We start from the raw sequence: 27,889 nt of genomic DNA, 5'->3' as shown, positions 1-27,889 counted from the left end.
CACCTGACCTGCAGAATGGAGATGGCTGTTGTGAACCCCCACTGCAGTATCTTATGAGCTATCTCTAGAACTGGAAGCATGACAGCCTTCCTCAGGTGATGGTGATGGTATGTGTGAGCTTGTCTTCTAGTTTGAACTTGGTGCTGTTGCAGTGTTATGGTCTGATCTGAGGAGCTGAGGTATTAATTCCACACTGGTTTGTGTCTTGAAGGTGGATCTTGCCCAATAAGGGCATAAAAGCAAAATTTGTTACTCAATGAGTAGTGTTTATAAATGCCTGTATAGCATAAGGCCATAGTTAAACAAGAATGTTTTGATTTTTTTTTTTTTTTAGTGGAAGGTTTTAATCCGTATTGTGAGAGGTTTGAAGAAAAATGTGTCTGGAACTAGGAGAAGGTTTAAATTCATGTGAGTTTTTAATCTATTAGGAAACTTGCCTTTGCTGTGGGAAAGACATATTTTAAGGCAGTGTATGTACCCAGCTTATTTTCATGTGTCTCAGTGTAGATGATGTAGAGTTCCTGCATCAATTGTTTTGCGTTTTTCCTTGAACCGATTTATTTGATTTATACACTAAAGGCGTGCTGTAGGTTGTCATCTTGTTGCAGTCTTAGGCTTTCAGAGTTTATCTGGGTGTGGTCTAGTATGAATTTCTCAGCTGGTATCTGACAATCTGGTTTGTGGAATCAGTTTTGCAAGAATGAAGTTGTAGCAATCATGCACCCCAGTGCTACAGAGCTGTGTGCATCTCAGCCTCAGATACATGGTGCTTGCCCTGCACAGGCAGGAGAGCTGGGGCCCTCAGATACATGGTGCTTGCCCTGCACAGGCAGGAGAGCTGGGGCACAAAAAACTCTATGCCAGAATCTCAGTGCCAGTGAAGAAGGATTCTGCATGACAGAATCCAAATTCATTGTCTCAAGGAAAACTGATTTAATGATGTTCAGTGAACATTGTGCTCACTGAAATGAGAGTCAGTCTGCAGATTAGGTCTGCAAGGAAGATCTCTGTGGCTCTGAGAAGTGCATCTGAGCACTTAAAACATATTCTTATTTCTTGACAAAGGTTGTGGCCACACAGTTTCATTTTTTGCAACTAGTTCTGGTTTTAGTGATGAATAAGCCAACTGCATTGCCTTACATACATTTTTCAAATATTTCTCTGAAGATTAAAAAAAAAAATTGAAATAAAACATCTAAACATTTTGCCCATACCATATTCTAGTGCATTGATCTAACTGAATTTAATATGTATGTTTTTAAGAAGGAAAAATGGGTAAAGAGTTAAATGTTGAAATAGTAACTCTGAAAAGTAATTTGGGGAGAAGGAAAAGGTAAGGTTCTTGAGTACCTGAAAAATGTAATTGAAGTCTCTCCTCACTGTAATGGTGTATTGCTGCACCCACCCTTCTCTTTGTACAAGATGAGTTTGCTTCAAGCTGGACATTGCTTTTAGCCATGATTCCTTCTGAAAGAGGCAAAAATCAGTAATTCATCTGAGACACAGAGGTCAACCAGAAAGCACCTTAATGGCTTTCTGGCTCTTCTGTTGGAAAGTGAGCTCCTGGTCTTTCTGGAAGAATTTTATCTGAAGTGTTTTAGAATGAGATTCAGAACAGAAGCTCTGAAATCAATATTAAGACACTTTCAAACCACAAGTGTTATAATTTGATTTGATACTTCGTTTAAGCTGCCTCAGAAATTGAAAAGGATTTTGCAATTAGGGAATAACGTGACAAACAAATTGGCCTCCTGCCATAACTTTTACCAGAAATGGCTCTTTACATTACTGGGACCTACAGACTTTTACAGTTGCATTTGCTGTAAATACAAGAACATTCAGTTCAGAGAAAAGTGAGAGCACATTGATTTAGTTGATACTGCTAAGCACTTGATTCTTGTGTATCGTTAATAAATTATATGTAGCCTTTATTGATTTCTGTAGGATGGTGAATTCAATTGCATTCTTGCACGTGTTCTCTTTTTGTAAAATGAAGTTCATAATGGTCACATCGTAAATAACTGGCCAAAGATTTGGGCAAAATACTGCCCTTTTTGTCTTGGACTTGAAGTAAAATGCACTAGCCATCCTCTCCTTTTTTGGGTTGGGATGGGTTGAGTTTTTTCTTTGACAGTGCTTCAGAACGTGGTATTCTTGATATATATCACAGTTCATTTTACATTTTACTAACAGCAGTGTGATGTGAATTTGGGTTCAGTTTATCATTCTCGATCAGTACTGATTGTGTGGTGTCATGCACAATTGAGTCTTTCTGAGCAGTTTCTAACAGAAGCAGTTTAACTTTTGTGGACCTTGCAGGTTAGTATTACATGGCTGAACCTGACACTTCTATCCATTGTTTTCCTGATCACATAATCTATACCAAGGCCTTGTTATTCACTGTATGTGTACAGGCAATCTATGTTAATATTCCTTGATTTTCTTTGTGTTCACTTCTGTTAGAAGGGTGTTATGTTTTGTATGATTTGATTTTCTTCAATCAAATATTCAACTTCTTTTTAAGATCAAAAATATTTTGTTAGAATAGTCAGTTAATTACCAGCATCATTAAAACTACAGCCTCATTATTAGTTCTGGTACTGATTGAAATATAGGATGAGAAGTAAATTCCATATTTTGTGTTCTAAAACTTTATGGAAGGCAAATGACCTGCAAAGTGATTATTAGAAAATGAAGTGCAGAAGAAGTTTGCATTATTTTAGAGAGTAGGTGTCAGTTCAAAGAATGTCCATAAGCCAACGTTTATAGGCATTTTATTCTTTATTTTTTTACCTTTCTAGAGATTCTAGAGTTGAGAATGTTTTGTGGCAGCAGCACAGTAAGATGTCAATATTCCTGTTAGCAAGGATAAATTTGGTATGAACCAAAAAAATTTGGTTTGAATTTGGTATGAACCAAGGTACACCAAGCTGGGACTGGTCTAACTGCATTGGTGGAATGGTTCAAGAAGCTGTATGTTTGAGTAAAGAGGGGCTTTAAAAAATACATGTTTTGTTATTCTGAAGATTTTAGTTCCTTTCACTCTAACTCAGCTTTACTTCTGAAAGAGTTTGGTACCCTTTGCTGCTTAGTTTCTATTCAGGTTACATTGGGTAACTCCCTTCCTTTTTCTCCCATTGTGGTTAACAGTGTGTATTGCTTTGGTATGGTGAGGAAGCTTCTGTGCAGATTTGCTGCTGCTCTGTCATGTGGAAATGCATCTGATCATATAGCTTAGTAACATCTTTTTAAGTCTTTTGCAGCACTAAATTACTCTTCCACAGAAATGTTTTGGATCTGAAAGTGTGTATGTGTTCCTGTCTATCTCTGCTTTTTGATAAGTATGCATATCTTCTGTAAATGAAATTGGCCAAGGTAATGTGCTGAAACACAAATGTGTTTTCAGTGTAACATGGAAAATGTAGCACAGATATATTTTTTTACAAACTGAGAAAAACATTGTGGTAGTTTTTAAAAATCAATAGTAATTTAACACCAGTGCTGTGAAATCTGAAGCATTGAAAATATCTAAATTTTACAACAGCTAAGTTCTTCCTGGTATCCTTGTATGGTCTAGAGTAAATAGTGTGTATTTGAGCTATGCCCTCACATTTATTAGTGGGATCTACTCTTACTACTATTACTGCCCTTAAAGAGAGAATATTTATGTACAACTTTATTATTGAAAAGTGTGTTTAAGAACTTTGTTCTTGGTATTTTGTTGCTCAACTTTATTTTCTTCCATTCTTTACCATAGTTGAGAGATAATTCTCAAATTTTTTTTGTTCCATCTTTGATGTTACAGGGTTTTTTTTTTTTTTTTTGTGATTTTCAAAATACCTAGCTATTTGTCTTTTCTCTGCAGAGATGTTCTACATACACAGACAAAATGTGAAGGATTTCTCTTGGAAAAGACTTTACATGAAACATGAAAAAAATGCATTAAATTTCTTCTGTATCACATTTGTTATTGGTTTGGATATCCTCCTGGATGGATTTCTTTCTAGGCATGAAAAGTAGTCTGACACATCTGTGTAGAACTGATCTAATTTTATGCTGTTAATGTTAAGTTCAATTTTACTCTGACACGTATTGTGTTTTATATTATTTGTATTTTTTCTAGGCAAACGGAGTGGGCGTAGTAAAAAATGGAAAGAGATGCTGAAGTTGCCCCCGGTCAGTCACTGTGAGGGTATTCGGTGCTCCATCGGTGAGTGTCCCCGAGAATAAAGCCTCTCCTTGGAGAGTGAAGGATAAGAGTTTCGTGCTGGTAATGGAAAGGATTCTGTCTTGCTTCTAAATGATAAATAGCAAAAAAAAAAAAAAAAAAAAAAGCGATTAAACTTGCAAAATGATGGAGAACTTATGAGAAAATAAAATTTATGAGAAGATAAAAGTGTATCACAGCTTCTTTTTTTTTTTGTTAAAGGAAACTGTTCCTTAAGAATAGATTTACAAAACCTTGAATTAGAAAAAAAGGATCACATTATAAACTGATGGTAGTATAGTTTACCCTTTTCCTTAATGTCTTGTAATAGTTTTTTTAACCTTTTCTGTTATTATCTTATAAATTGATGGTTGTATATTTTACCCTTTTCCATAATGTCTTGTAATAGTTTTTTTAACCTTTTCTGTTATTATCTTGTATTCCCTCTTTCCAAACAATCTTGTTTGCTTTGTTATTGCTGTTTCACAGTATGGTTGCTTTTTGCACCCTAACCTAAATTAACCTCAAGCATATAATTCAGTGTGTTTTTAGTAAATGGGATAGTCGGTAGAATACAGATGTGACTGTAGAGTGTTTCACTATTCTTTGGAATCATTGCATATTTATGGTATCTTTGATAAATATTTTCATGTAAAATCTTCATGTTTGAGTGATGTTTTTCTGACCTCAAATGGGAATAATGTCCCATTTGTCCTACTACAAAAATAAAAATAAATAAAGATATTTATATATTAATTTTTTTCTCCAGAAAGAGACTATAACCAGCTTTGTGACAAACAGCCAATCGGAAGACTTCTCTTCAGACAGTTTTGTGATTCTAGACCAGATTTGAAAAGATGCATTGAATTTCTGGATGCAGTGGTAAGTAGTGAGAAATAGATGATGGCTATCAGTAGGCAGTGTCTTATATATTCTTTTATGTAAATATTGGATTTTTGTGCTGGTTCTGCTGGGTTATAGTTAATTTTCTTCACTATAGCTCATTTAGTGCTATATTTTGGATTTTAGACCAAGATAATATTGGTAACAAAGATGTTTTAGTTCTTGCTGAACAGGGATTACACAGTTTTTGTGTAATTAGTTTGTTATCCTCATGCTGCCCTGAAAGTGAGGAGACTGATGGTGCAAGAAGTTGAGAGTGGACACTGCCAGGACAGCTGAGCCCAAAGAATATCCCATACCATATGGTGCTGTGCTCAGCAATAAAAGCTGGGGGAAAGAAAGAGGAAGGGGGGAAGTTACAATTTATACATGAGAATGAAGCCCTGCTTTCCTGGGAATGGCCAAATATCTCCCAACCAATGGGAAGAAATGAATGAATTTCTTACTTTGCTTTGCTTGTACCTGCAGCTTTGCTTTATCAAAGTATCTTCATTTCAAGCTGCAAGATTTCTCACTTCTGACCTTCTGGTTATTAGTGGGGGGAAGTGAGTGGGCGCCCGTGTGGGGTTTAGCTGCCTGCTTGTTTAAGACACAACCATTTTATTAATTTTCTCTATACACCTCTGTTTCCTAATGCTGTGTACTTGAAAACATAGTGTGAAATCATAGTCTTTGCTGACTGTAAAGATGTAACTTCTGATGTCAAAAAACCATCTCTGTTACTTAAAGGAAAATGTTTAGTGTTTTCTACGAAGTCTCTGCTATTTTGGTATGGTCTGAGCTACAGAAATGGGCATGATGGGAAAGAGAGAAGCAGTTTTAGGAAGACGTGCTGCTTGGCTTCTAGAGCCTGAAAGGATGTCTGTGTTATGAATATTACTTGCTATACTCAGGCTTCAAAATGTTATAAACATAGACTTAAAAATGTTGTAACTTGCACGGAAGCCCTAGGCTACATAGCATGTGCTAATTAAAAACTATGTAATGGAGAAAAAACAATTTTTTTTGAGACTAAAGGAAAAGGTCTTGATATATTTACATCTTGATATCTAATGCTGAAGAACAAGGGAGGAAGGAAGTGTGCCCTCAGCTATATTTTGCAAAAAATCCTCAGCCCAAAACCCTCTTGGGGAGGGGGAAAGTAATGAGGAGATTAGGCAGGCACAAAACAGCCCTAAGAGGAGAGAAGAACAGCTCAGAGCTTTTGATTCTTTGTCCCTCACAGTTAATCCAAGAGCAATAAAATACAGTCTCATACTGTATCAGATTGCTGACAAAAGAATAGGTTTTCTCAGTCCAGCCAGTTTTGTTCTTGCATGCAGAGAACAAATGGCCAAAGAAGACAGAAGTAGGGTGGTGCTGCTGTTTGCATGCATCCCAAACTACAATATTGGAATTCAAGATGGCTCTGGAAGAGGCAGGGTGTAAGGAATGTACATAGGATTATTGCTGTGCCTCCTGTTTCAGTCTCTTCCTTCCCCCTTGGTAGTAAAAACTGAGGCACTAGATCAGCTAAAACACCATTTGAGTGTCAAAGAGGTGGAATTGTTTATATTTGTCAAAGAATCTGTGTGCAATTGGGCTTACTCCCCAGGTGTGTTTCACTTTTGTGACTCCCAGGAGCTGTTTGAGCACCAGATTGCTGAGACTAGATTGACAGCTGGGGACTGAGTGGATTGAATGGAAATCCAGAGCAGTGGAGCTTTCGTTCCTGAAGTGAATATAAACCAGAGCCCTTAATGAGTGCCATGCACTGACAACTGTGGATTTGCCCTTAATGGTTACAACTTCTGTACACATTTTAATCCTTATATCTCAGATAAGGAGTAGCAAAATCTTTGGCAGCGCAAAAGAGAATGTATCTTAGGCTGTAAGGCCAGTGTCCTTGCTCTACAGATGTAATTTTCAGGTAAAACTGTCTCTAAGAAGTAACTGTTTTTCAGTAACTGAAAAATTTGAACTGTTTTGAAATATGCAGCCTACAATGTTACGTGGATTGCAACACTTCTGTGAATTAACAAAGAATCTGATGTTAGGGATGGTTTCACAATTTACTTTTTCATATTTGTTAACTTCCATTTGAAAAATCAGGAGGAAGAATTATTCTTGGGAATTATTGAAACGAGATAACCTTTGGTGACTCTCATGATCTGAAACTTGCATCCTGTCTTGATCAAGGATGTGAGATAAAATACCTACTATCTCTTATAGATGGTTCCTGAGTAAACCTGATTCCCTTTTGTGGACTTCAGCACCAGATTTCAGCAAGCTTGATCATTTAGGTGTTGGGGGGGTTTTATGGTTGGTATTCTTTGGAAGGCAACACAAGAAGCAAAAGCTGAGGCTGTGTGCTTTTTACCTTGGCTTTTGCTAAGTTTAGCTTTTTAAAATGTTAAAGAAATTCTAGACTTACTCTTTTGGAAAAAAAAATTCCCAAAATGAAATGTCATAGCCTTAAAAACCTTGCATCTTAGTTACTACAGTTTCCTGACTCTTTTACATGAAGCAATGTGATTTCAGCAGTGAGATTATTTCAGGAGTCCAAAATCAAGGTAGTACCAATGCTGTGTTGTCTACCTGTACTGAATACTGAGTCTGGTAAAGTCCAGTTCTTGGGAAGGTGTGACCTAAAAGTCTGGAGTCAGCTTGGCTTTACAGAAAGAAGAGTTGTGAAATAATTGAATGTAAGTGACACAACTTAAAGTGAGGAATGAGTTATCCAATCTAGTGACTCATTTCACTAGCTAGGGACAGGGTTACTCATATATGAGAAGGAATCAGTGACAGTTCAAACTTCCCTGTAAGTAACAGAATTATTTGGAAAGGCCACCTCTCAAACTTCCTTTTAAATTACACTATCCACTTAAAACAGTATGCCTAACTGATTGTATTAAATTAGTGTTAAAGGTGCTAAGCAGAGTGCTGAACTTAAGGTTGATAAACTTTTCTGACTTGCTCAGATTGATTAGCAGTTGCAGAAGAATTCTGTATCATTTCCTTTCCACTTTTTGTTGTGGAATTGAACAGCAGAAATTATGGCTTGCATTTGGATTGTTGGATTTTAGTAGTGGGTTGAAGTGGGTGATACCATAGTGTCTCAGTAGAAAAAGATGTTGATGACTTGAGTCAGTGTTGATTAGTGGTCATTAATGGAAATCAGGAATTCCATTACTTCCAGTATTGTGTGTGTGTTTGATTCTTGGACTGTCATTTTTAGTGTTCTAGTTTTCTTTCTGATTACATCAATTACTTGTAATCTCCAATGAGATTTGTAATGACTGTTGTCCCAATAAGCCCAACTGTTGTTTTGTTTGATACAGTTCTCCATTCTGGAAGTCTGCCATATATTCTTTGTTCCTAGGTGCATGCATTTACATCCTGAAATAGGAAATAAGCTTTGATTGAGTTGGACCAGCTAACAAACCTAATGTGGGTTGCTGTTTGAGATTGCTCTTTTCTGATTCATCTTTCCCCAGATTTTGGGTTTTCTTTAAATCTTGTAACTTCTGATGTCTGCTTGTAGATTATTCCATAAATTATTAGTAGTAAGTAGTTCTTGGAGTTTTTCAGTAGTAGTATCTGTGTGGTGATTTGTTGGTTGTGGGTTTTTCCATAAGTAAGTACTTCTGGAGCTCTGTTCAGCTGCCAGTTGTTTATCTGCAAAATGTACTGTGTTAGACAATTCTCTTTTTCTTCATCTCAGTACCAGATGTTACTAAGTCAAAAACTTTCAAAATTTTTATCTAGTCAATTTTATTTTTTCAAAGAATGATGTAGGGTTTGGTTTAGGTCTCGTTTATAAGCTTGCAGAAAGTAGTTTTATCCTGGCTTTGCCCAAAACTGAAGCCAAGAAGGAAGGAAAAAATGAAGGAAATTAGGGGAAAAAAGTACAGTGAAGAGAAAGCTGATTATTGTACTCCTGATTATTTTCCATCTGGATCATTCTGTCCTACAATACTACATAAATACCATTTCATTGAAATTGATCTAGTTTAACCTCTAGGATGCAGTTTCTAATTGCATTTAGACTACTTGTTAAGTTTTGTATGTTTTTCAAAGATTAAATTCCATATGCTTAGTTTTTTCCTTAAGACTGTTCTTCGTGCTTATAGCCTTCTGTTCCTTTTATATTAGGAGCATTGTGTTATTCATGATAAAATTTGCCTATCATCATGTAAAGGATGCCAAGTGACTCTGAACATAATAAAATTTTCAATTCCTTTCCCCTAGGCAGAATATGAGGTATCTTCAGATGAAAAGCGCATAGACTGTGGCCTCAAAGTTTTAGAGACATACTTCACCAATGGGGTAAATATATTGCAAAAATTTCTTCATGTGCTTTATAAGTGTCAGATAAATAGAGAGATCTAAGTGGCTGCATTGTTTTTAGTAAATTGACTTTTCAAACTTCATTGATCCCATTTTTGTCTTTCTGAGAGGTGTTCTGCCTTCTAAAATTCTGCTCAATCAACTTGAGCAGAAACCTTGACTGATTTCTGCTTTCATATAACTACTACAATTACAATTTATTCCCCATTTAACACCTACAGAAAATTTAAAACAAATTAACTCAGGGTATTGTCGGCTGAAGTCTTTGAGACTGCTGTGTGGCCTTGGTTCATTTGCTGTACATTTTCAGAATTGCTGCAGGTTTTCACAAAGTGAAATAGTGTTTTCTTCTGAAGCATTCTGTTACTTTCAGTTTTCCATGGTAATCATTAATAGCTGATTTTTTACATTTATCAAGTATCTTTTTTTGGTATCCAGTGGAAGCTTTTCTGTGGGTATATAATTAGATATTTCCTTTTGATGAATAGATGCTCCTTCTGCTTCTCTTGCTTTGGTCATCTTATACAAAAGGCCTTGAAGATGCCTTAAAAACAGATAGAATCTTAATTTGCACATCTTTTTGAGAATTTCTTTGGGACTACCTTAATTCACGTACATTTTTCAATAAAACCCAGATTTTTTTGATATGGTTTGAAATAGTTTCCGAGCCTGTGTTTCTTTTCTTTCTCCTTCTTTCCATCCTGCCAAGCCAAAGAGATGACTTGCTTTTTTGGTGGTAGACTTATGGAAAGAAAAATAAATTTGACTTATTGCCAAGTTTATTCCCCCAGCTACTGAAATAGTAAATAACTGAAATAACTTTCAATGCATTGTTCTGTAACAGGAAATAAATTAAAATTTTGCTCAAACACCATTTTCTTTATTTTCTCTTCAGTCAAACTGTTCCTTTCCTTTAACTATATTAAAATTTTTAATTTATCTTTGAATACAAAACTTTGAGTTTTTCTATTGATTTTCATGCTTTCATTGTTGCTTTCCTTTCTTTTTATTAAAGTCTGCAGCACACTTGCCAGAAATACCTCAGGAAACAGTAAATGAATGTAAAGCAAGACTGGAAAAGAACCCTTCTAAGGATCTTTTCATGGACTGTACTAGGTAAGTTAAAAATGCCTAGTGCTTAATTTGAGAATTACAAGATAAATTTATGAGTTTCTAAGGAAAGTGAAATATGAAGTTGTTATACCCAGAAGTACTGAGTCCCTGAAATGAGTAAGTGAAGTAAGAAACTTGGAACAGATTTATTAGAGGACTGGGTTTCCTTCAGATGTGATTTCGATGTTTGACTTTTGCAGAGCTTTTTCTTTAATGCTGCTTTTGCATAAAATCACACTGTTGTCTGACACCAAGAATTCTGTAAGATAAATGGTATTTCTCTTTACTGTATTCTTACTTTTTTAGAGACTCTCTTCCATTATGAAGGTACTCAGGACAATATGAAGTTATAAGTTGAAGCTTGAAAGGTTTCTGAACAACTTTAGACATTTAAGGTTCTTGAAAACAGGTTTAACTGAGGCCAATACTTATGTGCTATTAAGATGGCTGATTAGAGGATCACTTGTGATAGTTAACACAAAACAGTGCAACTTGGTTTTCTTCTGCAGTCATGAAGTGATATTTCACGCAGTAGTAGCAGGGGAGGCTTGTCTTGGAGGGATGGTACGTGTTTCTGAGTGTTACATGTCTTTCTAAAGCCTTTATGTTTCTAATATTTCTGGTTCTTCAAGGCATGCTTGATCATGTCTGAAGGATGACTACAGGTTTTGTCACTGCTTGGGTCATCTCCCTGGAAACAGAAATAAGCATGCTTTGTAACAAGCTGAGATTATAGGATTGAAAGAGCTGTGTGAGAACAGCTCATAAAACATGTCTCAAATGAAGTGTCTCATGTAGGTCATCCCCCTTCCCCTGTCCAATAAATACCTGACTACAGTTTGAATGACTTCTTTCCCTCCCCACCTCCATCTTGGTGTTCAAGGTTTGAATATGGCATTTAGTGCTTCCATTTCAAATCCTAGAAAAAAAAATTATTTACCAGTCTCCAAGGAATGCATGAAGCCTTTTAGATACTTTCAGAGTTCATTTATGCAGGGTCATACTTGCATAAAAAGCTGCTGAGAAGCTGATGTTTAAGTAGGTTTGAAGACAATGAAAATGCAGAGTTCAAAGTGTCTAGTTCCTATAAGTAGCAGTAGTTTGGCCTTCACAAGTGTTTTGACAGGAACAGCTTTCTGTGACTGACACTCACTTTGTGAGACATTTAGGTTAAAACCATTGTAGAGCACACTGGCTCTGATGTTTTTCTGCCTACAGCTTCATTGATATGTTTAAATATATGTCTGTAGATTGATAAGACCTCTTGCTTCAACAGCCTTTTATAGAATAAGATGGATTTTATTTCTCTGTTTATTTTCCTGCTAGAATTGTCCATGAATACCTAAGCAAAAGACCTTTTGAAGCTTACCAGGAGAGTGTGTATTTTTCCCGTTTCTTACAGTGGAAATGGCTGGAAAAGTAAGTTTATTTATAATGTTTGTGTTATAATTTAGCTTTGCTTTGTGGCAAATTTTGATTTTTATGCCTGAAATGCTGTAGAGCTGAATGCTAAATGAGTCTGCCTGTCGAAGAAATTAGGATCTGAAAGACGAGATGTAAAGGATGATGTTGATGGGCAGCAGGAGAGCCAATACTCCAATGGAACTGTCTGTCTGTAGCCTTTAAGTGATAAATCTTAAGTCTTTAGGTGGTATTGGGTAAATGCAAATTCAGAAATATTTGGCTGTCAAGTGTGCAGTGGAATACCAATCTTTCTTGGGAATACTATCATCCTTTAGTTTCAAACTTGGACTAATTAATCTGGTTAATAAACAGATTAAACTAGTGTTATAACCCACTGGGTAATTGGAAAAATACTAGGTTTTTTAGGGTGGTACAGATACAGATCCAGTAATTACAAGCTGGCAAGATTTACAAATATGTATCAGAATGTAGTACATTGTAATCAATACTAGGTGAGTGTCCAGACACTTTCAGAAGGTTGAAATTGTTACAAATTAATTCAAATTCAGCCCCCTGTGATCACACATTTAAACATTGAGGTGCTTGAGCACTGATTTTGTTGCAAATTCCAATTATCCAATGTCTTTATTTTTCTGAATTGGTTGCAAAAGCCAGTAAGAGAACTAGGGAAGTCACTCAAATTTTCTACTAAATGAACCTCCACTGTTGTCCTGAGAACAAAGCTGCAGTAACAGTGAGTGCTCATTTAAAGCAAACACAGGAAAACCCAGTACCTTGTAATAGCCCTGCTCAGACACATTTAGGAGAGTTTTAGCATAGAGGGATCAACAGCTCTGCTGCCTCCCGTTATCTGTTCCTTCTCCTCTGCATCAGTACCCTAACAATTTGGCTCTTGAACTGCTCTTACATACCACAACTTTTTCTTTAGTAAAAAGCAAAGTGAAACCAGCAATGGTTTACCTTTTAAATGCCACATTGTAAGCAAGATCCCATTGAAATGCAGTCTGCATGTCAGCGAGTCAATAAAGGGAGGCAGCAGGAGGTGATAATGGCTTGTGCTGAGAGAACTAAGCTCTAACTGTGGGCAGCACAGGGCCGACCTGCCCAGCCTTTCTTCCTGCTCTTGGCAGTGCCTGGTGACCAGATGAGGGAGCCCACGTTTCTTAGCAGAGCACCCCTTTCATTTGAAATTCAGCTTATTATAGTACTTCCACATGAGGTTAAGGCAACATCTGTTCAGAAATATGTCAGAACAGAGAGGAGAAAATGAAAGCAGACCTCGGGGTGGGGAGGGATTGCTAACATTTGTAATTCCTGTTGCAGTAATTGTTTATTTATTTTAATCAGGCAGCCAGTAACCAAACACACGTTCAGGCATTACCGAGTACTAGGCAAAGGTGGATTTGGAGAGGTGAGTACAGAAGTATCTTTCTGCAAGGCAGTTCTTAAGGAATCAGAAAAAAAGGGGAGTCTGTTTAACTCTTGTCTCTATCAATCTACATTTGACTCATCACCTGGCAAGCTGTTGTCAATACAAACTGTTTTAATGTGTTAAAGCACTGTAGGTCATGCACAAAGCTGCAGAAAACTTGGAGTGACTGACAACAGTCTCTTCTATTTAGAAATTTCATTTGGAAATGAGAATTTAGTTGCAATTTGCTAATTATGTAGAATATTCATGAACCTAATTTAAAATCTATAGATTTCAATAATTCTGTTTATAATTTATTGATCTGCCTCTGTACATATTTTAACCAGAGCCCTATATGGAAGGAGAGTGCAACTAAATTACCATTTTCTTTCTCCTGTTTGATTGTGATGTGAATATTTGCCCTCAACACATACTAGGACACTTTGCACCATTACTGTAGTCACTTGTTTCACTAACACAAGATCCACAGTTTTGCTAAACTATTCAATCCAGAAAGAAATGTGTTTGCCTCTGTATAATCCCTTTTTCTACTTCTCTTACAGTTTTTTGAACCTTTAAAGTTGTTTCATGAGCAAAGGCTCAGTATTGATGCCTACAGACCATAATTTTTGGCCGCATTAGTTTGAAAAGAAAATTAAATTTAATCTTCTTTAAAATAAAAATTCTAAAAAGCCTCAAGCATCTCTGAAACACCATCCTTCTTTTTGTAGGTGTGTGCCTGTCAAGTACGGGCAACAGGAAAAATGTATGCTTGCAAAAAGCTAGAAAAAAAGAGAATAAAGAAGAGGAAAGGAGAATCAATGGCTCTAAATGAAAAAAGGATTCTAGAAAAAGTGAATAGTAGGTTTGTAGTAAGTATCTACTTTGAATCTATTTTCAGAAATTTATCTCGTTTTGCTTACTTCATTTCAGTCTCTTTCAGGAGCTTGTGGGCACAAAACTCGTTTTAAAATTGATTTAAGGAGTGCATGAGAGGAATGATTGATACACTAGTAAATATGTTTTGTGTGTGATTGGGAATAGTTCAGTGCACAAGGATTATTTTTGGTCCACCTGCTTTATTTCTGACAGCCAGAACATTAGGCAGTGTTTCAGCATGCTGATGCCACCGAGTCTTTGTCCTCTGCTTAATAGTTGAGTTTTTATATCCTGAGGTATTTTCCTAGCATTTGTTACACTGTTGCTGATATATTTTAAGAAAAACATGACATTTTAATAGTTTATTGATTCAGGTTATATTGCTTTGCTATGTACCAGGGCTTAAAGTGGTATCTTGAATGTCAAACAATTAACTTTTTAATGGAACTTCCATGTAATGGAAATCTTAGTTTTAACTCCTAAACATGATGCTATTATGTAAATTATGCTCTGTTAGTAGCTCTAATTACTAAGCAGTGAAAGAAGTTATAATGTTCAAAGATACACCAAGTAAAACTTTCCCCAGGTAACGTTTACTTTTTAATTGAAAAGTCATTTAAATGTTAATTTCAAATACATTTTGCTTTGGTTTGAAATCTATTTACTTATAAATTTTGTATTGTGTTCAGAGGATTTAAAAGTACCTGTTTTAGAGGATAGTGAAAGTTATTTATAAATATATGTGTATAAAATATGTATGTATGTATTTTCTGATAAGTTTTATGTATTAAAAAAACCACTGTAGAATACTTCCAGCTACAAGAAAAATTAAGAACTTGCTGGCCAGACACATTAATATTTTAAACTATGCTAATGTGATTTTTGCACAAGGCTTCTGGGCTTAAATTGATTGAAACTAAATCCAGAGAGTACATGAATTAATCCATAAATTACTAAAACAGTTGAACTTCTATTTTAGAGTAACATTTTTTTCAGCATATGTAAACATTGTAAATCATAACTGATCCAAGTTGAATTTGAAATTGCTTTATAAAATTGAGCATGAATTATTTTCCTCTTGCTATCCAATGGTGGTTTTTATGCAACAGAGAAGATCTAGATCTAGTATTTGCAGTAATACTGGTTTTGAAGTGGGCAGATAAATTGTCATGCCTCTGTCACAAGTACAGTCATAAATAGCTGGACACATCAGTTAAAACCACCAAATGGGAATCTATGCCTTGAGTAGCTGATTTCTGTATTTATTTAGTTTTATTATTTACTATTGTATTTACACTTCTGAAGGAAGAGTTTGGATCTATTACTGAATTAAAACAATTATTTACTTGTACTGCATTTAAAATAAATTTTTTATGTTAGAAAAAAAACCCACCCTACTGATTTTTTTTACCTCGCTAGTTTACCTAATGTAAGCTAAGTATATGTTTGAGTTCCATTGCTCTTAGTACAAGTTAGGTAATTTTGAAGATCCTACCAGATGATCATCTGTATAGCGTAACTTTTTCTATTGAAAATGAATTTGTAACTTAAGCAGTTAAATTTTGTGTTATATTACATTGTGTTAAATGGGGAGGGTTTTAATTCACAAGTCTACTTTAAAAATTTAAATGCACTTTAAAAACTTTTACCTAAAACCTGAAAAAAATGTGGTGCTTTGTCCTTGCCTACCAACTCCATATTTCAAGTACAATGAGAAGAAAGATTGTGAGGAGTTGTACTGAGGCTTTACTGTTGGCAAGTTCTAAATGAGGGAAATATGCAGTTACTTGTGTGGAAGGCAGGGGTAGGAATAGAAACCACACATTTGATTTAAAATAATTTGAGTTCCTCTAGGGCAGTTTTGAGTCTCGTAGCTCAGGAAGATGGTTTGGCAGTGCATAATTCATGAGATATTAATAAAATAAGGAATATGCTTGTGCTATCTGGACAAAGAGTAATACAGGTAACATGCAGCTGAGGGGCATCTTCAAGAACTGTATTTTCTAGGTATCTGATAGATCTGCCACTAAGCTTTTATGTTGTGTGTATGGTTTGTGTACACAGGCAAATTAGTCTGAATTCCTTTGTGTCTTCCAGTACTCTGCAAGAGTGATTTTCCACTTGTGTGTTTTGTTCTTTTTGCCTTGAAGAAGGATTCATAAGTTGATTGTATTGGAAAAAAAGATCTGTGAATTGTTCTGGGGTTTATGAATGATTAATGGTTGTGTTCTCACCCTGTCCATTTTTAGGTTAGTTTATCCTATACATATGAGACAAAAGATGCCCTGTGTTTAGTGTTAACCATAATGAATGGAGGGGATCTGAAGTTTCACATCTATAACATGGGAAATCCTGGCTTTGATGAAGAAAGGGCTATTTTCTATGCTGCAGAACTGTGCTGTGGTCTGGAGGATTTGCAAAGGGAGAGAATTGTTTATAGGTGAGTGTCATCTACAGCTGCTTGTACATTTCCACGTCTCTTCAGCATTGAACATATTAATTGTTTCCTACTAAAACACATTTGTTTTTTAATTTTGTAGGAAAATAATAAAAAATTTTGTTTAGTTGTCCTTTTCATGGCATATCCCTAGAAATAAATATATCTCTTATGTCCTCTTGCTGTTTATTTAGGTCTTGATGCTTGATATATTTTAAAACAGTGTAAAGTTTATTCAAGGTTTGTTTGTGAAATGAAATTAAACTATGATTTACAAAACAAATTAATTTATAATTTTAATACATCAGTTTTGGAAGTATGGCATTGTATTCCTGCCCACTCTAAAGTAATTCACACAGGGCTCTTGAAGTCCCTGGCTGCATTGCATGTTACACTCATAAAGGTAACAGGATAGTCATAGCCCATGTGAAAAGCTTCTTCTTCTGATTTAATTTCAGATTCCTCCAATAAATTTATTATTGCCTTTGAATTAATGAAACTATCAGAAGCTTTATGCATTGCAATTGAGATTGTATGATTTTAATGCTCTGTTTTGTCTTTGTATATCCATAATTTAACCCCTGCTATGCATTAATGTTACAGAACAAGCAAAACAAACTTAGTGGTGGACCAAGAATGCTTTCTTTATACTTCTGCTGTGTAACACCAAGAATCACACACACAGACACACACAGTGGGAAGTGGCAGAACCAGAGGGAATCAGGTTTATGCTGGTGGTTGGATGTGGTTCCCTAGAGAATTTGGCCAATCTTGCAATATTACACAGTGTGTTTTGGCATACACATAGGAGGGAAGCAGGGGTGAGACATTTCATCAGCTACAAGTACATAATTTAACATTGTTCAAATGAAAACAAAATGGATTGTTTAAAATACAAAATAATAACAAAAAAACTCCAAACAAAACAAAAGACCCCAAACCACAGCCCTGTGTTTAGGCCCAGCTTGTTAGCTGTTTGCCCACAAGACAACCTTCAAACACTTATGTCAAATGCTAGTGTTCTTCAGTTTTTTTACCTCTGATCTCTCCTGATTTCTCTGCTATTGTAATCTTATATTTAATGTGCATTTATTAACATTATGGGGATTGTTGAAACTTAAAAACATGAGAAGCAGAGCATCTTTATGACTTTTGTATACAGTCAATCGCATAAGATAATAAAACTTTACCTTGAATACACATATTACAGAACATCAATTAACCAATATCTGGGGGAAAAAACCCTACTTAGATTTCCTGGTGAACAGTTGTCTCTCATTTAGAATGTCAGCTCTAGAGTCATTCTTCCTAAAATTTTTCTTTTATGTTATTCAGATTCTTCTTCTTGTCACAACTGTATGTATATATGTATAGATACATATTGTTTTTAAGAATCTATTCCAATAACTGATTCTTTAGCCAACTGCTGGGTTTTATGTGTCTGTTTCTGGCTTATATTTAGGGTGGAATAAATCTTAAAGACCATCTCAGTCCACTTGCTTACTGATGCATACCACAAACATACACATATAACAATAACCATTAAAAAATTAACAATATATTTTTTAACTATCTATAATGCAGCATTATAAATAATAATGTACATTATAAATTTTATACAGATTTTCATGCCTATAAATATGTATGTATATCCTCAGGAGAATCTGCTAGGGGATAAATCCTAGAACAACTTCTGAGTCAGCTTCAATTACTCCCAAGATTTTCCTTGAGCAGGGGAAAATTCAAGCATTCCATTCAATATTTTATTTTGTTCTCAAAGTAAAAATGCACAAGGTGCAAAATTGCAATACTGAATTTATTGTCCTTTTAGTATTTCCTGAGTCTTGCTATCATTTAATAGTTAAAAATTGTTGTTTGTGAAACTTTGATGTTTACAGAAAGGTAATAGGAAACTTGTAGAAAGTTATTGCAAAGACTCTTAACTAGGTGAAGTGTCTTGGAAGCTTTAGAAGTTGCATCACCAAGTTAAAGAAATTGAGTTTGAATGAATCATATTAAGCCTGTGCTTAGTCTTGGGATTGCTCTTTGTTGATATTCTGATGCCCTGGGGTGAAATATAGCAAGGGGTCAGCATCAAACTGCAGCAAACACTTCTGATTTACCACTGGGGAGTTGTAAAGCTGATACTCCTCAGGAGAAATGTTTTTTACTTATGAGCACAAATTTGGATGTAAATGCTGGTTCTTTATATCAGGTTTTTAGTGTTGTGTTGCCTCTGTTAATGTAAATTAAGTAGTTATGTTAATGGAAATTAAAGAGGATTAAAGAGTTCAAGGACAGTGGATCTAGTTCTCTGGTTAAACTATTTGTATTATAGGCCATCAACTTCACAGCTTTTTTTTGTTTATAGGTGGAACTGGAAAAATTGCTTCAGTCAGAAGCAGGAAGTCTTCTGTTGAATGTGTTGCACTTGAGGGCTAATAGTTTTGTCTTTGTTTAATTCACTTTTCTGTTGCTTAATTTGTAGAGACTTGAAGCCTGAGAATATACTTCTTGATGACTGTGGTAAGTAAAAATTAAAACAACAATTTTGAAATCAGGAATTATATCTCTTATACCAAGCCAGAAATGTAAGGGATTTCTTCATAATAAAAGAGACCTCATTGGTGAATCTTAATTTAGCAAAGAAAATACTGCCTTGCTTTTTACAAAGCATGGGAAAACTTTGGGGGTTGACCATGATTATGTGTGAAGGGTCAATTTTCTACCTTCAAATGGCTACTTTTTCCCTTTTGCTCCTCATTTTCCCCCTCCTCTTGATTTAATATCACTAAAATTTCTATATGGATTTGTTTTGTTTGTCTTTTCTTCAGCTGTGGAAACATGATTTGTTAGATATGGGGGTGGGGGTGGGGGGGGCAAAATTTTACTTAGTAAACCAGAATGTTTAGATAGTAGGAAGAAATCTGAAGTATTTCTGTGTTAACATTTCGACTTAAAAGAGGTCTGATGGTCTCTGATGCATATGTGGCTGGAAGGAATCAAGGAAGTACAAACAATATGAAGAAATGTTTGTAGTCTTTTGTTTGTCAAAAGCCAAATTAATTCTCTTTAATGACTTTGTATGCAAGTCATTACCAGAATCTTTTGAATTGACTGTGGAACATGTGCAGGAATTCTCTTCTAAGCTGTGGATTAATATTACAAGTTTGTTCTTGTAACTGCTGAGCATTTTAGTTGAGGAAAAACTGTTTTTGAAGTCATTAGCACAATATTTTTTTTAAAGTCAGCATGTTATGACTGATAAATTTCAAAAAAGATGATGCTTGAGAGAATCACTTTCCAAGAGCTAAAGCTTTGCTAGACATCAAATGCATTCTTTAATTTTTCTCTCCAGCAATGTCTTGGAAAAGCTGAAGGCTTCTTTGAGGAAAAATGTAGCCTTGCAGGACTGCACTAGAATGCTTCCTCTCTGCCAGGGATATTTTGATCTAGTTCCAGAGAGCACAGGAGATTAATTAGAAAATCGCTTCAGGAGCTCAGATCTTGCACTTAAAAAGGGGTTCATCAGATGTCAGGGAGTACAAGAGCATCTGAATGTATTTAAAATAGCATTTGCTGCTCCAGAGCATTGCCTTTTTTCCAACTAGTATATAAAATGGAACTTGACTTTCCCTATCTCTGTCTCTCTCTCTCTCCCTGTGTCTCTCTCTCCCCTGATTATCTAACACATGTACATAAGAAATTAATATGCTGTAAACTAATATTGATGCTTTAGAGGTTTTTGAATGCCACAGCATATATGGACAAAGGTTGATTGGGCATTAGAAAGGGCTACCCAGAGAGGTGATGCAGTGTCCATGCTTGGAGGCTTTCTAAATGAGTATTTAAAAAGCCTGAGACACCCTGGGCTGCCTGCTTGCTCAGAAGGTTTTTCTAGAGACCTTCTGAAGTCCCTTCCAGCCTGAATCATTCTGTGAGTCTGTGGTGTTTCTGTAAACAACAGTATCCCTGGCCTTATAACCAGTATTAGAAATAAGTGTGGGGTTTGCTCTTTTTTTTTTTCTTTTTGGCAACGAATCTATCTACAAAATTGTTTTAAAATTGAATTGAAAATGTGATTGTCCTTCTTCTGTCTAGACTTTTACATTTTTATTGAGAAAGTACCTTTTGTGTTTTTACATTAAAATGTCAATACAATTCTTGCCTTGAAATGTCTTGAATGTGCTTGAAACAGTTCAGGAGTCTATCCAACAAAGAATGGGAATATCCATGGGAATGTAAGGGAGAGTGGGGTGGATTTATTCCCATTGTCCTGCTCGGACTGGTTCCCCACTGAGCAGAGCATGACAAACCAGTCTATTGCCAGATGATTTCTGTTAGGGGTACAGCTCTAAAGGCCATGTGTGATAGGGGAAGGTCAATTTGAGACATGTGGCTGATAAAGTGCAATAAAAGCTGTTATCCACTTAGGAGTGATTCATGAGAAGAGGAAATCCCAGAATTGAACTGACATGTTACCATATAAATAATTCTGAGTAGGTTATTAACTGGGCTGCTCTTGGTTTGGAGTGGGAATGAAGATAGCAATTCCAAGTACTCATGTTTGGCATTATTGGGGTACTTCATTACTGGAAAACAAGCTCTCTCAGTACAGGCTACAGTTTTCTCACATTTGGAATAAATTAAGTTAATTTTGAAGTTTTACTAAGGAGTCAGAAAGCCAAGTGCTTGTGGTGGGTGTGCAGAATGGAAAACCACAAGTGTCTGATGCATAGATGCAGAATGTGAAATGAGCATTTCTGTTTGTCCAAGAACAGTAGCCTATGCCAAAGCCAGGAATTAGAGTTCTTAAGAGCAAATTATTTTTGTATGACCTTCAGAAAATCAGTTCTATCTGTGCCTCTCTTGCTACACATTTTTAAGGAGGAGCTGAATAAAACACTCTTTCCAAGTTAAGTGAAATAAACTTAGGGCTATATGAATCTTCTGATACTTTGCAGTGGGGTTTTTTATGAGGTATGCAATGGAAATTTTGTTTTAAAGTGATAATACTTCATTATTTTACTTCAATAATTAGCTGACTACGTATCATTTATTTTAACATAAATAGGACATATCAGGATTTCAGATCTTGGATTAGCTGTGCAGATTCCAGAAGGTGAAACTGTCCGAGGACGTGTTGGGACTGTTGGTTACATGGGTATGTAAAGCATCCTTTGCTAATTACATTTTACCAGAATATTTGCTTCTGTGAATTTAAGAACTGTATTGGGCCTGGATTAGTTACTAGACATGTTATGGGAAGAAGAAAGGTTATAATATGCATTTGTAGATGTTACTTAATTCTAAGCCTACTGATAAACTTGAAAACTTAACTGAAAATTCCAGCTTTAGGCAGAACTTTAGGGAAGCACCTATTTTTTTTCTGAGATTCAAAGAGATTTTTGGTCACAGGTAAACAGAGAAATTACTGTGACAATACATTTCTTACCATGCTTTGGAAAACTTCATTCTCAGGTTTATTTTTTTCATTTTCTAAAGAATACTGAGCATTCAAGAAATTAAGTTTTTCTCTTGAATATAAACAGAGTTCTCACTGTAGAAATTAAAGTTTCTTCAAAGTACAGAGGAGTTACACAAACATGCCTGCACAGGGCCCAAAGAGAGTATCTAAGAGTTTTTCCAATACACACAATTAGTCAATTTAAAGTGAGATGATGTGGGTGTGTGTTTGTTTTTGTTTTGTAGCTCCAGAAGTGCTCAAAAATGAGAAGTATACATTCAGTCCGGATTGGTGGGGCCTTGGCTGTTTGATTTATGAGATGATTGAAGGACAGTCTCCATTCAGGAAGCATAAGGAAAGAGTTAAACGGGATGAGATTGACAGGAGAGTAAAGGAAGACCAGGAAACATACTCAGACAAGTTTTCAGAGGAGGCAAAATCCATCTGCAGGATGGTGGGTGAAGAGACATAGAGGTTTGAAAATTAAATTTCTAATCTTTTTAAAGAGACCAACTACTTTATTTTAAAATCTTGAAAAATTTTCAGAACTGGATTTCCTAAACCTTTCTTTAGTTCACATGAAAGTTTGTGATTGTTCATGAGCTGTTCAGTTATCAAACTTCAAGAATTCAGAACTTTTCTCAAGATGAAGGAAAGCTGCATAAATTGATTATTCATCACATGAATGAAATGGTCAAGTACTGCTTGGACCACTTGTTATTATAGATTATAGTGCAATAGCATGCTCAACTTGGATACTGGATGGAAACAAGTGGCTGAGTAGTACACCAGTTTCTTCATCTTAAACATTATCTACAAGATAATTTTTTTTTCTATCTTGCCTGTTCTTAAATTTATACAGAAAGCTTCACAAGTTTTCTGTACTAGTTAATGCAAGATATGTGCATTACTTAAGCCCATAGGAAAAAATATAAGTCTGTATTTCCTGAAAGGAAAGCTTATTGCAAAGTCTGTACTGTAAAGTCTTCTCAATATGGCACCAATTAAAATATTTTCATATAACTTTGGGCATAATCTTCAAATCATGTGCTTTCAGGAGTTCTTTTGTTTGTTGAAAATATTTTGTTCCCAGAATGTTGTTGTTTGGGTTTCCAGTTAATTTTGATACATGATAAATTTAGTTAATAAGAGGCCAAGTAGCAAAATAAACTGATTGAAAGACATTGTATGTAGATATTTTTTTAGTTGTGGGATTGTATCATGGATCAGCTTCTTTTTCCATGTATCTGCAGTTACTTGCTAAAAATCCAGGGGAACGACTGGGTTGCACCGAAGGAGGAGCTGCTGTTGTAAAGCAACATCCTATTTTCAAGAACATCAACTTCAAGAGGCTGGAAGCTAACATGTTAGAACCTCCATTCTTGCCAGATGTAAGTAGGTGAGACAGATTTGATTAGTATCTAAAAAGGCAAGAACTGTCATAATTCTGTTAGCAGTCATGTGAACTCCAGAGAAACCTTTAAAGTTGGTTAGATTGGTAGGAGAATGCCATTGTAGCTACTGATGATAACTAATTGTTTTGTGGTGTTTCATCTGAGATCCCAAAACAATTTACAATAGTGATATTTCCCTAGGGAGCTTTGTAGCTGATTTCTTACCCCATAAAAGTCCTCTTCCATTGCTCAGATGCTGAAGAAATGAGGAATAGCTTTGAAGAAAATACTCCAGAGTTGAAAAGAAGGTGACAGAAGATGAGTGAATTATGACAACCACTAAGAGATTCAGACAAGCTGTTTCTGGCTTTGATATTTCTTTTCTGTTACTTGCAGGACAGATAGAATTGCTTAGGTGACTTATGAAGAGCATCTTTGTATTTCTGTTCCATAGAATAATGTAATTTGGTGATCAGCAGTATGAGATGTAAAATTGCAGACATATTGCTCCCTTTTGCTCATCTAGAGAAAATAAAACCAAACTAAAAGTTCCCAGATCCAAAACTTCAATGAAGTAATCTTGTCTTGTACTGCAGCCACGTGCCGTTTATTGTAAAGATGTCCTGGACATTGAGCAGTTCTCTACAGTAAAAGGAGTGAACCTGGATACCACAGATGATGACTTCTATTCCAAATTTGTGACGGGTTGTGTCTCAATCCCTTGGCAAAATGAGGTAATGCACATTTCATAGAAGATTATTTTCTTGAGCACAGCAGTATAGAATATTTAAAAAAATATTTAATTATAATGATTTTCTCTAGGAGATGTAAAGAGGTTTTTGTTTTAGACTTCTTTGCTGAGAGGCTGCAAAAAGGTTTTTTCCAAAAACATAAGGAACTTGCTAAAAACTGAGATTTATCGTAAATTTGCACAATGTCTGGCATCTTGTCATCATAGGCGCAGCTTACAGAACAGTATTAGTATCTGTAAGACCACTCTTTTCTTGTACTTCAGTCCCATATTATTCAGTATTGCTGTTCACAGGAGAGGGATGGAATGTTATTCCAAGTGTTCAAAAGCAAATAGGTGCAGTGCAAGCTGTTTGTGTATAGCCTGTGCATCAATAGAGTATCCAAGTGACAGCAATACAGAATTGCAGACTCACCTTTTTCAAGGTTTCAAAACAAACAGTTCAATATCAGTTGAGTCAGACTTTCCCTTAAGAGTTTGTTTTGTGTTCCTAGTGAATGAATATTCTAGTAGTCTGCAGAGTACTAGAATTTTGCTGCCTCTGCATGCAATTCAAATCCTCTTTACTGTTTCAGCAAGGGCACTCAGTAACAATTACTTAAAATTGTAGTTCTTGTTATGAATGCTTTGTCCTCATTATAATTTATTTGTGACTTTCTGAAATTACTATTGTCTTGAATTCTACTAGTGTCATTTCTCTCCCAGTATGATTGCATTTTATTTAAAGCTTGAACACAAAAGATGAGCAATTTCTGAACAATTTGGAGGAAAAAGTACATTCCCCTCTGTTTTCCTTTTGTTTTTTTTTTTGTATTACATTAAGGATATTTGAAAAGGTGTCGTTTGACATAGAGAGCTTTCACTGAGAAACAGTGCCTTGGAGAAAGAAGTATTTCCTATACTATGTTGTAATTCTAAACTTCAGAATATGATCTAGTCATTAAAAAATGCACTGCAGCTTCATAACTAACCCGCAGAGAGAGATAAAGTTGGAAGTAGTTGTGGAATTCTTGTGATGGCAATTCCTTTTCTTCAAGGAAGAACTGCAGATTTCATTGTACATTTGTGCTTATTTTTTATATTTAATTCATGTTACTGAGCTTTCCCTCAAATTTTTGCCTCTCAAGACTTTTCTCTCACCATTCCATAATTTACCCAATGTCCTGGTTTACAACAAAAGCAGGCTGCATTTCTTCTTACTCCTCTTTATGCCCTCTCTCTCACTACAAGGTATATTCACAGTCTTAAGCTGTGCCAAGGGAAATATAGGTTGGATATTAGGAAAAAAGATTTTTACACAAAGAGTGATAAAGTTCTGGAATGATCTGCCTGAGGAGGTGGTGGAGTCACCATCCCTGGATATGCTTAAAAAAAGACTGGATGTGGCCCTGGGTGCCATGGTTTAGTTGAGGCGTTAGGGCTGGGTTGGACTCGATGATCTTGAAGGTCTTTTCCAACCTTCTGCTTCTGTGGTTCCTTTGGCTGCCTGCTGCTGTGACAGATGTGTACCGGTGGCACTTACTGGTAAATGCCAGCTGGATTTGGGCATTAGCCATTACCCCCTTCTGACCCTGCCTGTTGGTTACATTTTAGCACTCTTCCTGCTGTCCTTTCTGTACCCAGTAATTGTGGTTTTATTTCTTTTGTTTCTGTGTACACAGACAAAGATTATTTCAAAATCCCTTGCTTTTCTCCAGAGACCCATCTTCATTATATCTTTTTTTTTCCTCCCATATCATGTTTATTAAAATTAAGTTCAGTTCAGGGCATAGAGATATTAGATTTTTTTGGCTGGCCTGCTCTAAAATGAACAGAATACCTGAAAGGAAAATCTGTTTCTGGTTCTAAAAGCTTCTCTTTATTGCATCATGAGCATAAGAAAGGCAAGAATGAAAAAAAGCAAGGGAGTACCTGACACCTGTGTGAGAGTGCTCTTATTGCTATTCTTTAGTTGGTTGAGTGCACAAGGAGAGTCAATGTCAGCTTTGTACTTCATTTTGGAGACCGTGGTGTAGTTTGGCTGATGAATTTTTTAGTGTTAGGAGTACCCAGCCAGAGTAAATAGATAATACCTGGAACTTGTTTGAGAGGCTTTTATGGATATTTCATTTATATTTCATATATTTCAAAGATGATTGAAACGGGATGCTTTGAAGATATCAATGCATATGAAACTGATGGTACTGTGTCACCAGACAGAGAGAAGTCTCCTAAGCCAAAGAGAGGCTTCTTTCACAGACTTTTTAGTGGAGAGGTAAGGGCATTTATTTTCTTTCATAAGAAAATTAACTTCTATTCTTTTTTTTAATTATTATTAATTTGTGATAGGAAAACCAAGTTGCTCACTGCATAGTGAAATTAATGAAATCTGTTTTGTTATGGCTTTACCCCTCCACCACATTTCAGAAAGTATAGCAATCCCTATAACTACAGGAAGCTTTCCTGCCTCAGCATTCTGTCCTCCTCTAGTTACCTGGGTTCTGCTAAAAGCTGTGCTCTAGACCTTCCTTTGCTAAAGAGGTTAATTTGGGTCTTGCTTCTTATATATTTTACCATTTTTTAATGAATCCTGTGTACATGTCTTTAGAGCTAATAAAGTCCTGCATAAAAACTAGTAATAAGTAGTAAGTTTATGAGCAAAAATAAGTATCTATCCAAAAAAAAAGTAAATAAGTAGAAATATCCCCAAAATAAATAAGAAGCACCATGAAACAAGTGTTAAAATATCTTAGGCCTCACCAAAACAATGACATAATAGATCTTTACATAGCTGATAATGCACAGCCTTTTCTTACACACAGACTTCTGCTCTTAAGTAGAAGAATTTCCTGTTCAGAGAATTGAGTATTTACCACCTAGAAGACACATAATGTATTTTAATTGTCTACAGGATGTAAGAAATAGACTATTTGTAAAGGTTTGCAGTTGAAGATGTTATATACAATTGTGCTTGCTCAGTGTGCCTGCACTTAGAGAGGAAATATCTTGAGAAGCTTGAGTATATTCCAATAGTGAACACTTGGGTAGAAATTACTTTTGCTTTCAAGCAGAAATTGAATTTTAAAATGGCTAGGTGCATATTGTTAAGTAGCCACAGCAAGGCCATGTATTAAAATTGCATGAAGAAATTTTTTGTCTTCAGCTGGCAATTCACCTTTCTAAAATGGTACAATGCTAATGGACTGTATAATAGTACTGTCATTTTTAGTTCATCTATTCTAATACACTTTTCCCCCACTTTGAGTAATGGAATAGAAGGGATGGTTGAGTGTACTAAATTCTCATATGGCTAAAACTTGTGTCTTACTGTAGTCTTTCCCAACTAAATATCAGCAGGATTTGTACTGTCCCAAGATATTGTTCTATGTATTGAGAAGAAGTCCTAAAAAATGAATATGGTTTGACAGGTTTTAGTTGGTTTTGAACTCATAGGATTGCAGTTAATTGTCTTGTGAAGTTAAAAGAAGGAAAGAACTTTTATTAAATTTTAACAATTTGAGATTTGGGCTTTAGGTTGGGAATTCCTTTGAGTTTCCCAAAGCATTTGCTTAGGATGGAGTAAAATGTGCTGGA

At 35.6% G+C, this 27,889-nt stretch overlaps 1 protein-coding gene across 3 annotated transcripts in view; it reads left to right on the top strand.

Moving 5' to 3' along the window:
- Window positions 1-27,889, top strand: part of GRK4 (G protein-coupled receptor kinase 4) — a 40,695-nt gene that overhangs the window by 6,508 nt on the left and 6,298 nt on the right. For 2 of the 3 annotated variants that reach the window (XM_059845274.1, XM_059845275.1), the window contains exons 2-15: window positions 4,124-4,210; window positions 4,977-5,089; window positions 9,341-9,418; window positions 10,455-10,555; window positions 11,879-11,971; window positions 13,325-13,388; window positions 14,120-14,260; window positions 16,517-16,707; window positions 19,193-19,230; window positions 21,779-21,868; window positions 22,417-22,625; window positions 23,425-23,562; window positions 24,162-24,299; window positions 26,448-26,570. In XM_059845274.1, the coding sequence (XP_059701257.1) occupies window positions 4,124-4,210; window positions 4,977-5,089; window positions 9,341-9,418; window positions 10,455-10,555; window positions 11,879-11,971; window positions 13,325-13,388; window positions 14,120-14,260; window positions 16,517-16,707; window positions 19,193-19,230; window positions 21,779-21,868; window positions 22,417-22,625; window positions 23,425-23,562; window positions 24,162-24,299; window positions 26,448-26,570 (1,604 nt within the window). Of the gene's footprint in view, window positions 1-4,123; window positions 4,211-4,976; window positions 5,090-9,340; window positions 9,419-10,454; window positions 10,556-11,878; window positions 11,972-13,324; window positions 13,389-14,119; window positions 14,261-16,516; window positions 16,708-19,192; window positions 19,231-21,778; window positions 21,869-22,416; window positions 22,626-23,424; window positions 23,571-24,161; window positions 24,300-26,447; window positions 26,571-27,889 lie in introns of those variants that run through there. The other variant, XR_009486317.1, reaches the window with a different exon arrangement.

The sequence above is a fragment of the Haemorhous mexicanus genome, chromosome 4 (assembly GCF_027477595.1).
Source record: "Haemorhous mexicanus isolate bHaeMex1 chromosome 4, bHaeMex1.pri, whole genome shotgun sequence".
NCBI lineage: Eukaryota > Metazoa > Chordata > Aves > Passeriformes > Fringillidae > Haemorhous > Haemorhous mexicanus.
Note: the sequence above shows the minus strand (reverse complement) of the source record. Positions and strands in the feature narration are given on the sequence as shown.